Genomic DNA, 12601 nt, shown 5'->3' with positions numbered 1-12601 from the left:
TGTTTTTTCTTTTCTTTTCTTTTCTTTTTTTTTTTCTTTTTTTTATAACATAAAAATTTTACTCTAACCTAATCTAAGTGTATATGTGTGTAAAACTCATTCCTAAAAATTTGAACTCCAACCCTTGCCCCCTTACACTCCATAAACACTTATACTTGTAAAGTGATCGTCACACGAAGTGTGCGCAATGGTACCTTGTTGAGTTGTTAACTTATGATAGGAGCAACATCACTTTCACATAGGTCCATCATTGATACTTAACTTATTATATACCAATCACAACATATTGGTTGGGTGTGAAAGTGGTTGTGAAACTAGATGCGTTCCTAAACTTTTTGATTGGCTTTTATTACTCTTAATGTCTCAAATCATCCAAACCAACACATTGAGCATCTCTATTTGATCCATTTCATGATTTTAGTTAATATAATTTCCTTTAAATTTTTAAATGACAACACTCTCTATTTATAAAGTAAAATCTTAAATATAATTAATTACAGTGAATTTTAGTTAATTCAATCAAGGTCTCTTGTCGTTGGAATAAGAGTTCCATCGATTGAAATTCTATAAATAATTTATATAAAAAAAAATTATGATTTAGTATTGAAGCAGTATCACAGTATTAGTATTTAGCACAAGCAGTGCTAGACTGCTAGTGATTTATATAAAGAGATGGCAAGGGCGAGGTGGGTGGGCTTGTATTTATGGGTTGGGAATCTGCCTGCGTAATTTTTTATTTTTCCAGGCCATTGACAACTCTTTATACTAATAGTTTATTTACATCATTATTTTTTTTTTTTAATTAGAATCCATACTTTAACCTTGCCTTCTCAAATGTCAACAAATAAAGATAATTATTTAAAAAATAAAATAAAATAAAATAAAAAACCCTCATGATTGATCAAGCATTGAAGATAATTTTACTACTTGACCCCAAAGAAAAGTTACATTTATCATCATCTTCATCGAATCTTTGCAAATAGAAAATATTTTTTCTTTGGTTAACAAATCAATTAATTGACCAGATCATAAAAAGAGAATTTATCAAAGCTATAATATCTAATAAGTAAGAACTAACAAACTACACGTACACTTTCTCTTATTATTATTTTCAAATGAGACAATATTATTAAACAGAAAGAGATACAAAACAAAAGGTCCAGTCCATCTCAGAGTAAAAAAGATTCCAATCTGGATGAAAAGAGATGGGAGTGGGCCCTAAGTGGAAAACCCAGAGGCCCAAACAGCTACAATGTGGACTAATATATTGACTTGTCTAGGGACAAAACAGGCCTCCCAAAACGATAGGGAACTGAGCTTTCAATGAACAATCTTTTTCTTACATTACATTATTTGCGTCAAAATAAGACCTATTCTATAAAAATTAAAAATTATTTAAATTAAATAATAAATTGAGACCTATTAAATAAAACGGAGTTGAAAACTGAGGACTAAAATCAAAATTGTTAAACCTGAGGAATTAAATTCAAAACTACCCCCAACAAAAAGAATGTATTGTGCACTTAAAAAAATAAAAGAAAAAACACCAGGGACTGGAAATAGATTCTGGATTTCTCTGAAAAATGTGAAACACTTTCTATTATACAAACCACCAATTTCATACTGAGAAATAATCCGGGGTATATTAAACCAAAAATAAAAAACTAGTTTAACAGGCTCATAGATATCACTTTCCCCATCTTGTTTAATATAGGTTAGCACTTAGCTCATCATAATTTACAAAAGAAACGTGTCAGTTTTAGGAATGAGCATGTCCTGAGTTCTGACTCCCTAGTTTTCATCTTTCCTGGCAGATGGAAAAAGTTATAGTATGCCTTCATCCCAAAAATATACCTCTCTCATGAACAAGTAGAAGCTTAATTCACATGCAACCCTGTACTGCCTAGCCAATTAAATATCCTGGTCGGCTCAAAGAAACATTTTGTTTTCCTATCATATGAACTCAGGAGCTTTTTGTCTTATCATCACTAACCGCATAACGATTTTGACTAGCACTCAAGCCTGCTGAATGAAGCTGTTTTCGCCTTTTTATAAGATGTGATGCAGTATGCCTATCGTCTTGAGCCTCCTCAGAATCAGGCTGCATATGCAGGTAAACTTTAATAACTAAAACATAAAAAGAGGTATATCTTACTCTAGGTAAAGTGAAGAAAAACGTGATAATAGTGCAGCCAGGCATTCAATATATCACACCAATAAATGTTGAAAAATTAGAACTTCCAGTTCCATCTTGTTTCTGCCTGTTTAAATGTTTCCTCCTTTTAAGTTCCTTTTTACTGACCATGAGTTCCTTTTAGGTTTTTGCTCCCTAGAAACACGCAAATTAATCTAAAAATTAATGTTTCAAAACTATGTAATCATGTTAATTTCAAGCTAGCCACTCCTGGTTGTAGCTATCTTCCAGTAGGGGTTACAAGCATCAAATTCCCCGTGCCAGGACCCATATTTCAGCTCAATAGCTTTGGCAAAACATGATCCCAAGAACAAAAGGAAGAAAGTTCAGAAATTACCTTGATGGCTAATGCTTTATCAAAGCTTTCAATAGCACTATCAGGCTCCCCAAAGTTCAACTGTGCTCTGCCAAGAGTGATCCATGCCTGAAAAGATACGATTTTAGTAAGAAACAAACATTGACTTCCTACTCTAATCATGAATGGACAAGGTTCTTAATATTCTGTGAACTGTGATAAAATGTAGTTCATAATGAAAAAGTGCTAAAGTACATCTGATACAGCATCAGCTAAGACTTTTCATTGTACGCATGGCAGCCTGGAAGTGACAACCAGCTTTTATATAAATTTTTATATACCATGTGTGTCAACTATAGTATACATCAACGACTATTGACTTGCTTTAACAAAAGTACAAGTCAAACAATAGGAAACCAAAAATCCAGCGTAACACCTTGAGGTTAGATATCTTATTGCAGTTTGTGAACTCTAACTTCACTAAGGAAAGGTGCCTATTCATGTAAATGGCAAAACGATTTAAAATTCACACAACTTCTACTCAATTATCCACAAATGGCATAACTATATATAAATTTCATATCTAAATATGACAACTACTCCATTATCCACAATATGTGCTTGAATACTACTCACTGAAGCTTTAAATTAAGCAGTAATAAGGGATGAGATACTTGCATAAATTCATTTACCTCAACAAACCTTAAATCCAATTAATTAGAGTTGGTAGCATGAATCATTTTCTGACGTTCATCTTTCTCTGGAGCATTTTCAGTAGAAGCTTGAAAACAATTTAAAAGGAAATTTTAAGTTTACAAATAATAACCTTAGTGCTACAAATTCTAGTTCCAAACTAGATTTAGTTCTGAAAATTTTCCTTTGAAGTCTACATACTTGCCTAATGAAAAGTTTGTTAAGTAAGATTCTTCTATTTGGGAACAGTAGAAGCAACTTTTTTTTTTTTTTTTTAAATGAGGAGTCCTATCACTAACACAAGGGAGATAATGTGCCTCATAAGGAATATCTGATTGCAAGCATTAAAAATGATGTCAAAAATTATGAGCAGCAGATTTTTTTACTACCTTCATGGAAATTTGAAGCAAACCTTTTAGCTTTTATCAATCTAATATCAATTATGAACCCTAGATTCATGTATATAAGCTTAGTTGGAACTATATGTAACCCCAGTGTCAACTGCTAAAGTATTTAACTATTAGCACCAGTTAGATATTTAATAAACAAATCAAAAAAGGAGCTTTCTTCTTCATTATTTTCAAAATGGAGAATGAAGCATCATAGCTTAAGATTTGCAAACAAGTTAATACATGGTGAGCAATAAAACTGGAAGCATAAATATATGACATACCTCAGCCCATGATGGCTCCAATTCAGCAGCTCCTGCAAGATAGAAATTTTACATAAGTATGTGAAGGCTCTCTCAATTTAATAATAAACAGTTCTAGAACCCCAAAGGGAAAAAGAGTGATTGAAAAAGACTTGCTTAAGCATAGAAAGTGTAGAGCGGAGACAAAATTGTAATGAACTGCATCATATGAATTGCAGAAAATAAGACATTTCAAAATTTCAAAAGGAATTATAAATCAAAACCCAGTTCAATGATTGGCATAAGAAAAATGTAGTGCTGTCATTCATATTCAAACGCTCTTGCAATTATGAATGCCTCACAGCCTCAGCATATCTATCGAGAAAATGAAAATAAAATGGAACAAGAACTGAGCCTCACGAGTGGCTGCCTTCAAAGCATTCCATGAATCTCCAATTTCAAGTAAAACTTGGGCCTTTTGTTCGTGTAGTACTGCATTTTCTGGTATCAAAGTAAGAGCTGCCTCCCATTTTCCCAGTGCTTCCCTGTATTTTCCATCCTATAATTAAAAAAAAAAAGACATGTGACGAGATTTAAGCCATCAAATCATGTAGTAGGACATAAATAAACAGCAACAGTTGAACAAAACTACTACCTTTAAGTGCTTATGTGAACTACAGTGAAGAAAAGTAATTCAGTGGAAAAACATATTTTAGCCAGGATATCTTTCCAACACTAAGAAAAAAAATCCATTATCCAGTGACACAGGAGAAGTCATAATTAAGGCTTTGTATTATAGTTAAAAAGGGGAAAATTGATCAACAGCTGTGAAGAGTACATTTCAGAAAATGCAAGCGGAATTTATTAAGAAAATACAGGGCAAACTTTCAATGAACCATTTCAACAAAATAAGTATCTGCAACTGAAGGCATGCATGGTTAGCAGCACTATGCCAGCATAATTGCAGAACAACTGCAACTCAGCCTTGACAAATCCAAATAGAACAAAGGATTGAAATTTTGTTTGCACCTAAGGGTTAATGACTCAGCCATAGATACAAGTATATAAATTCCAAATATCAAATCCAATCTCAAAGAACTTAACTTCAACTTAAGTCAAGCTTCCCCAATTCTGTAAGGTCAAACTAAGCTTTCAGTAGTGAATTCTTTATAAGAGTCCTCGTTAAAAACCATGTCTATCCAACCAATCTAAAGATGCCCACATGAAATCCTATTTTGCCAAACAACCCTATCTAGAATGTTGTTTGATGTTAAACTATAAGCAATCTAGATATCATATGATACATTGTTGCTGGAAAGAACTCTTTGTTCTTTCAATGAAATAATTTTTATAAAATATTCATTGCGTTGGAAAGAAATAAAGGGGGGGAGTTTTTGTAAATAGCATCCAAAAGGCAATAAATTTTTTTTCATAATTTAATAGTTGGAGGAGGGGGATTTGAACGCTGGATGTCTCCATTGGAAACACCAGGAAGTGGAAATTGAGATACAAGGCTCTTGGCATACAAAAGGCAATAAATTCAAAAGCTGAATCGATGGAAACTAAACTATTGTAGGAGGGACCTCGTGATAAAGTGGATGAACCATCTTATTTCAATTTCAATTTCAATGAAAATTTTATTTTTCCCCCCTTTTTTCAGATAAATAATAATAAACAAGGATGGAAGAAATAAAGTACATAGGCTGTGTACTAAAGTATCCCCCTCACATTACAACCACCAGTGTAGGAAATACAAAAAATTCAACAAAGACAACGGAAGACTACTGTCTTATAGACAATTTCAAAATCACATGCTTAAAACTACCAATAGAGAGCCCAAGCCTTTAAGATAATCAACACTTCCCACTTCTTTTTATTTTATTTTATGGTGTTTTAAGTGGAGATGGGATCACTTTGCAACCAAGGAACTTGGTCTAAGCTACTTAATCAATGGTCAACTCTCATGACTTGTGTTTGGGGTTAAAAAATGAAAAGTAGATTCCTTGATTAGTTAAAAACGGGTAATGCCTACTGATTCAAAGAATGGTTGAGGCCTGGAGATGAAAAACTCTTAAAGATTTAACTTATTAAGGTTATCCCTTGGTGGGTAATTTGAGAATCATGAGTTGGAAGTTGCCTCTAGAAGAAGTCCTTATCAATTTTCACCAGTTTGATATTTGACGCAAAGACACCAGTCAAAACTTCCAACAAATCTGCCTAAATTAGTTTTATATCATACATTTCTTCACCAATACATAACAGAAAGGTATTTTAAGATATTGTTTTTTTCATATTTCAATACACATAATTTCAAAGATTAGACGATCTATATCTAGAAATCACTGAGATAATCAGTGTTTATCAATGGAAAGCCATTCATGAACAAGCAGACGATCCCTCTCTGCCTGACCTGTATTGTTTCCTTCCAAGGGGAGTCAACTACATAAGGTAAGTTTCATATCCAGAACAGAGTATGTTGCAGGGAGAAACATGAGCATTTGGGAAGTTTCATAGGAGTAAGAATGAATAATTTTACGATAGAAGATTAACCAAAACAAAGCTCAGAAACCTTAACTATCCTCACAACTTTTTCTCAAAAATCTTTTGAAGTTCTACTGAAACTTCAAGCTACTGCCTACTGCCACTTCTATATACTCTCCTTATGGAAACCTAATATACATATGTTGCATTAAGACTTCATTGGCAAATTACCAAAATTACTAATACACATTACTTATATATAAAATAATAATAATAATAATATTTTGACTACCACAAACACATATTGTTCTCTTAATATGAGCAAATCACAAAAGAGTCTGAACAATGAAATGTCATTACACAACAGCAGCAACATGACAGTTATAGAATTAAGAATTATGCAGATTCTTACTGTTAAATTACCAATTATCCCAAAAGCTTAAACTATTGGGATACAGTAAATTTACTCATTTAAACACATATTTCTAACACTTACACTCATGGACACAAAAACCATCAAACTTCATGACCACCCATGAGCTGAAAAGGCAAACTAAATTTCTCTCCTAGTTGGAGTAAACCCATTTTTCTTTTAATTAATCTTTTTATCAAGATTGGAGCTTTCTATTATTTTTCTCCAATTTGGTCCAATTGGGTAACTGGGTAGCTATCCCCTTACTCAATTAACAGATTATCACATATCAAATACTGCAAAAGTAAAAGAAATTTTGTGGGGTTAGAGAGTAGCTAGTAGATACCTCGGCTAGCTTATCTCCTTGTGCTTGAAAGGACAGGGCAAGTTGCTTGGTGTTAGATGAGTCAGAGGAATCGAGAGAAGCCAATTCCTCATTCAACTGTGGATTGGTATTGGTACTAGTAGTAGTGGGACTAGGTTGGTCTTGGTTTTGTTGTTGATCAAAATCGAAAGGGAGGTTTCGTAAATTTGATGTGGTGGGCACAGGGCGCTTCTTGCTGCTTTTGTTGTTGTTGTTCTTCCATGTCAGTTTCATCTTCGTCGTCTCTGTAATCCTTTTGCGGGCTTTAATTTCTTCTCGGAGTTCCTCAGGAGGCAGAGAACAGGAAGAGGAAGAGGAAGGCTTTGGTTTGTGTGTCTATGACTATGTTACTTCTTGTCGGATTTCTGATTTCTAAATCATGTTTTAAATAAAATCTATATACTCTTCTTTTATTTATGTATTTATTTTTATAATTCAATGGTCGGGAAAGTCGAGGTTTCTTTTTTTTTTTTTTTTTGGGTGATAATTTGAGAATTAAATCTTGAATATTTTCATTAAATTCTAAAAATATCAATTGGAAAGTAAATATTTGAATTTTAAAATATAGGTTGAAAATGAAACATTAAGAAATAATGAAATAGTAGTTGAGTTACAATTTCATTCCTATCCAATTTGTGACACATGATATTAAAAAAAATGGAGCTTACACGATATATTTAAATCTTATTATTATTGTGAGTTTCAGTTAGCTTAATTGGTAAAGTCTCTGATAGTTGTATAAGAGATATGGGGTTCAATCTCCGCCTATACCAAAAACTGATTGGTGTCTTGGTCTGATGATAAAGAGCAATCATCAGGAGCGGACGCTATAGGTTGAAACTCTCTCAAAAAAATTCTTATTATTATTATTGTAGGGACACGATTTGTAACGACCCATGAATGACGTTGGGCTCGTATGCAAAGGGCCCCAACAATATAATTTGTAGAGAGTGGGATTGAAATGCATGACCTTGGGCACAGGTGGGCGGTTTAATCGTGGCTTCTATGGAAGCTCTTATATGGGCGGGCTTGGCTTGACTAGCTAAGCCCTCCATTAGTACGGGTTGTAGGACTTAAGTCCTCGGACGGCGTCTGAGGAGCCTTGTATCCTTCCTTTTCTCCCTTTTGCAAGGCTCTCCTTTCTTCCGAGGGGTTTTCCCTTTTATACTAGTGTTCGTTTCCCCCTTTAGAGTCCACGTGTAAGTTTTACTTTCTAGGGTGCAGACCTGTCCTGTCAACCCATACCTAGAGTGGTTAGGGGTCGTTGGGAAAGTTAAAGGGCATTGTTTAGAGTATGGGCTTGTCAGATACAGGGTTTTGTATAATGATGTTGGCAGCTTTTTCTCTTGCCCTGCCCCTACACTGAGTTTGCCCCTTCCTTCAGGCATTTCGTGAGGAGCTGAGCATGAGGTCGTCCTCGGCAATATCCTTATGCTCCTTTTCGGATTTCATTATGCGTCCTCGGCAATGGCTCTCCTCGGCTTGGGCCTTGGGCCCTAATGTAGAGTGGGCCTGGGCCGCGAATTCTCTGGCCCCACAATTATTATTATTATTATAAAAAGATGAAATCCTTTCTCATTGAATCCTTTGATTCATTTTATAATTTTTTTAGAATGATTTTTTATTTCTATTTAGATGTAAGACATAATATTTATAAATATATAAATGATATGTGTTGCATATTTGACTTTAAATGGAAGTGAATTGACTCAAAGGAGCTGTTGTTTGATCTTGGAGCAATCAATCTAGGGTATAGGAAATAAGTTTATGTGGGCTAAAGGAAGATGGGGAAATGCTGCTATTAAGGAAAGATTAGATAGGGGATTAGCTAGCATATCTTGGAGACTAGTCTTCCCGAATGCATTTGTTCAACACTTAGGGGCTTTAAACTCAAATCACCTGCCTATCCTTTTAGACACAAATCCCAATGATTGCTTCAACCCCTATCCTTTTTGCTTTGAAGCTGCTTGGATTCGGGATGAGAGGTGCCAAGAAGTGATTGAACAAGCTTGGAATATAGAAGTGTGGGGTTCACAGCTAAGTAGACTTTGCAAAAAACAAGATGCTACCAAAGAAGCACTCCATAAGTGGAACGAGGAAATTTTTGGCAACATACAAATGCAGATAAGCTTATTGATGCAAAAATTCAAAGAAATTCAAGGAAATACAAGCTCTAAAGAGAATAATAGATTGGAGACAGGTCTACAAAATGAGCTAAATGAATGGCTTTATAGAAGTGAGGTGCTTTGGAGGCAAAAATCTAGAGAATTGTGGTTGAAAGAAGGGGATAAGAACTCCAAGTTCTTCCACTTATCAACAATTATTCGCAGAAGAAGAAACACTATAGAGGCAATCAAGAATAATTCTGGAGATTGGGTCATAGAACCTAAGGAAATAAGGAATGTTTTTCTAGAAAATTTCAAGATATTATTTAGTGAAGAAGAGGTTGAAACTCCTTAGCAATTGGATGATCTTGTCAACCCTTGCATCTTGGATGTGGAGAACGAATTGTTATGTAACATACCCTCTCCAGAAGACATCAAGAATACTTTGTTTCAAATGAGTGACCTCAAAGCTCCTGGACCCGATGGTTTTCCTGTGCTATTTTACAAAGAATATTGGCCAATAGTGGGAGAAACGGTGATAAATGCAGTGACCTCATTTTTTGAAGTTGGCAGGCTACCAAGTGAGGTAAATAGCTTGTTAATTGTCCTTATACCCAAAACTAATAACCTTTACTCTTTAAATAATTATAGATCTACCAGTTTATGTAATGTTGTTTACAAAATTATTTCTAAATTGGTAGAGTCTAAGTTGAGGACTATTCTGCATAAACTTATATCCCTTTGTCAGTCAGCCTTTATTCACAACAGATGGATTGCTAAGAACCAGGTTATTGTACAAGAGATGTTACATAGTTTTAAAGCAAGGAAAATGAAAGAGGGTTTAATGGCTATTAAGCTAGATCTTCAAAAAGCCTATGACAGAGTTAATTGGAGTTTCATTAAGTTGTGTTGATCAAGTTTGGTTTTAATGAGGTGTTTATCAATTGGATCATGGAATGCATCACATCAGTACCTTTTGAGGTGTTGATAAATGGTGGCAAGTCAGAAAATTTTAAGCTGAAAAGAGGGTTGAGACAAGGGGATCATTTATCCCTATATATCTTTATATCGGGCTAAGAGATTCTCTCAAGGCTATTGGAGAAAGAGTTTAGGCACCATAATATTAGTGGTGTGAAAGCAAGTGTTGAAGGGCCTGCCATTATGCGTGTGATGTATGCTGATGACATTGTATTGTTTTCTAAGGCTTGTAGGAGAGAAGCTGCTACCATAAATCAGTGCCTTGAAACATATTGTAGTTGGTCAAGCCAAAGCTTAAATAGAAGTAAATCTGGTGTGTATTTCTCCAAACATTGTCAGAAACAAAAGTGCAAAGAAATTAAACAAATTCTTCAAATGAAAGGAATCAAGAAAGACTCTATATATTTAGGTGCCCCATTGTTTCTATCTAAGGCACCTTCAAAGGACTTCTAATTTCTACAGGACAGACTTGAAGCAAGGCTGATGGGATGGCGTAGTAAATGTTTATCTTGGGTAGGAAGAAGCACTCTTATCAAGTCTGTGGCTCAGGCCATCCCCACTTACTCCGTGTCTGCTTTCAATATACCTGATAAGATTTTGTGATAAGTTGGATGCAGCAACCAGAAGATTTTGGTAGAGGCCAAAAATGTCTGAAGGGAGATTTGTAGCTTGGAGGGCTTGGGATAAGTTGTGCCAACCAAAGTGCCAAGGAGGGTTGGGTTTCAAAAAAGCCAAAGCTGTGAAGCAAGCCCTATTGGCTAAACTTGCTTGGATGATAGCTTTGAAGACAGATAGCTTATGTATGAGAATACTCAGGGCGAAGTACAAAGTTAGAAATGATTGGTTTCGAAAAAATCCTCCCATGAGAGCTTCACCAATGTGGAAAGCAATAGAAAGGGCTAAAAAGCTTATAACAAAAGGGGCTTGTTATTTGATAGGAGATGGTACATCTGTGGATGCTTGAATAGATCCATGGATTCCTTGGGTTCAAGGGTTCAAACCTAAACCAAAAGATGAAAGCATCATCCAAAACCCTTTGATGGTATCACAATTAATTGATGCAGGTTGTCGTAGTTGGAAAATCAACCTCCTCCAAGAGTTGTTTGACCCAACCTCAGTTTGAGCAATTATCCAAATCCAAATCCCATTGAGCCCAAGACCAGAAAAGCTTATTTGGGTTCTAGACCAAAAGGGCGATTTCTCTGTTAAGTCAACCTATCAAGCCTCCTATGATCAATCTCCAAGCAATGCTCCATATAATGTGCCTTGGTAGAAGTTGTGGAGGCTGAAAGCTCCAAAAAGAACAAAAATGCTATTGTGGAGGATAGGACAAAATGCTCACCCCACTGAAGAAAATATTGTGCTGAGAATTGGTGAAGGGGATCCTAACTGCGTGTTATGTGGTGAAAATATAGAAAATTGCTACCATCTATTTTTTAAGTGCAATGTTGCCAGGGCACTTTGGTTTGCTAGCTGTGATGGATTGAGATCTGATTCCATACCGATCTCCACTAATGAGGATATTGTCCAATTCATAGTTAGTCCTAACAACTTTTTGGGGGTGGTAACAACAAGGAATAAAGAGGATAATGAATTAAACTCATTAAGAATGATGATCACTTTAGAAGCAATTTGGTTCATGAGGAATCAACTATTGCACAATGCTGGCCACATTGACATTATGGAGGCCTCCCAACTTATAAAGAAGAGAACATTGGAATATGCTAAGACCTTATCAAAGGAAAAGAATGTATCCAAGGACAAGAGCATAGATGGTTGGGAAGCTCCAGAGGATTGATGGATGGGTTAAACTTAATGTGGATGCTGCTGTGTCTGAAAATGCCACAACTTTGGCGGTGATGGCAAGAAATAAAAATGGAGAGGTGCTTAAAGTTTGGGCTAAAAGGCATGAATGGTGCTCACTAGGGGTGGCAAATGGGCGGGTTGGGTCATAAATGGGTTGGATGTATAATTAGCCATTTATCCATTTATGACCCGTTTATATATAAATTAATTATCCATTACCAACCCAACCCATTTAATTAGTAACCCACCCATTTAACCCAATATGACCCAAATAAGGTGGGTAATGGGTGGGTTTATAGATATGGATAAAAATTGCCACCCTTAGTGCTCACCAATGCAAGCTGAAGCAGTAGTTGTATATTGGGCAATCCAGCTAGCGCAAAGGGAAAAATGGCAGCATATCATCATTGAAGGAGATGTCAAGTCCTATTTTAATCCCCTAACCACATTTGAATTGTAGCCTGATTGGTCCATTGCTACTATTATTAGTAATATACTTGATCTTCGTAAATTCTTTTTGAAATGTTATTTTAGTTGGGTTAGGAGATGTTGCAATACTGCAGTCCATGTGGTTGCAAAGTATGCAATTAGATTTTGTAGAGCATTTTGTTTCAATATGTATAATCTTCCTATAGTAATTGC

General features: G+C 35.2%; 3 protein-coding genes across 3 annotated transcripts; 2 read left to right on the top strand and 1 right to left on the bottom strand.

Moving 5' to 3' along the window:
* Positions 1-1517: 1517 nt before the first annotated feature.
* Positions 1518-7439, bottom strand: LOC115959249 (tetratricopeptide repeat protein 33-like). Its single transcript, XM_031077587.1, has 5 exons — positions 7053-7439; positions 4234-4372; positions 3856-3887; positions 2532-2618; positions 1518-2101 (listed from the first exon to the last, which is right to left on the bottom strand). The coding sequence occupies exons 1-5, from the start codon at positions 7302-7304 to the stop codon at positions 1964-1966; spliced, it is 648 nt and encodes a 215-aa protein (XP_030933447.1). The 5' UTR covers positions 7305-7439; the 3' UTR covers positions 1518-1963.
* Positions 7440-8837: 1398 nt separating this feature from the next.
* On the top strand, positions 8838-9530 carry LOC115961577. The gene has a single exon (XM_031080536.1). The coding sequence runs from the start codon at positions 8838-8840 to the stop codon at positions 9528-9530; it is 693 nt and encodes a 230-aa protein (XP_030936396.1).
* Positions 9531-11462: 1932 nt separating this feature from the next.
* Positions 11463-11951, top strand: LOC115961576. The gene has a single exon (XM_031080535.1). The coding sequence runs from the start codon at positions 11463-11465 to the stop codon at positions 11949-11951; it is 489 nt and encodes a 162-aa protein (XP_030936395.1).
* Positions 11952-12601: the final 650 nt, after the last annotated feature.

Source organism: Quercus lobata, chromosome 9, assembly GCF_001633185.2.
Source record: "Quercus lobata isolate SW786 chromosome 9, ValleyOak3.0 Primary Assembly, whole genome shotgun sequence".
Taxonomy (NCBI): Eukaryota; Viridiplantae; Streptophyta; class Magnoliopsida; order Fagales; family Fagaceae; genus Quercus; species Quercus lobata.
The sequence above is the reverse complement of the archived record's forward strand: the minus strand, read 5'-3'. Positions and strand labels throughout refer to the sequence as shown.

What these genes read in the sequence shown, in the direction of transcription:
- LOC115959249 (XM_031077587.1), bottom strand. Translation starts at nt 7,304, where the DNA reads ATGAAACTGACATGGAAGAACAACAACAACAAAAGCAGCAAGAAGCGC. An exon ending in AAGGAGATAAGCTAGCCGAG is followed by an intron (nt 4,373 to 7,052) that starts GTATCTACTAGC and finishes TTTTAATTATAG; the next exon opens with GATGGAAAATACAGGGAAGC. An exon ending in TGGAGCCATCATGGGCTGAG is followed by an intron (nt 2,619 to 3,855) that starts GTATGTCATATA and finishes GTATCTTTTCAG; the next exon opens with GCATGGATCACTCTTGGCAG.
- LOC115961577 (XM_031080536.1), top strand. Translation starts at nt 8,838, where the DNA reads ATGTGGGCTAAAGGAAGATGGGGAAATGCTGCTATTAAGGAAAGATTA.
- LOC115961576 (XM_031080535.1), top strand. Translation starts at nt 11,463, where the DNA reads ATGCTATTGTGGAGGATAGGACAAAATGCTCACCCCACTGAAGAAAAT.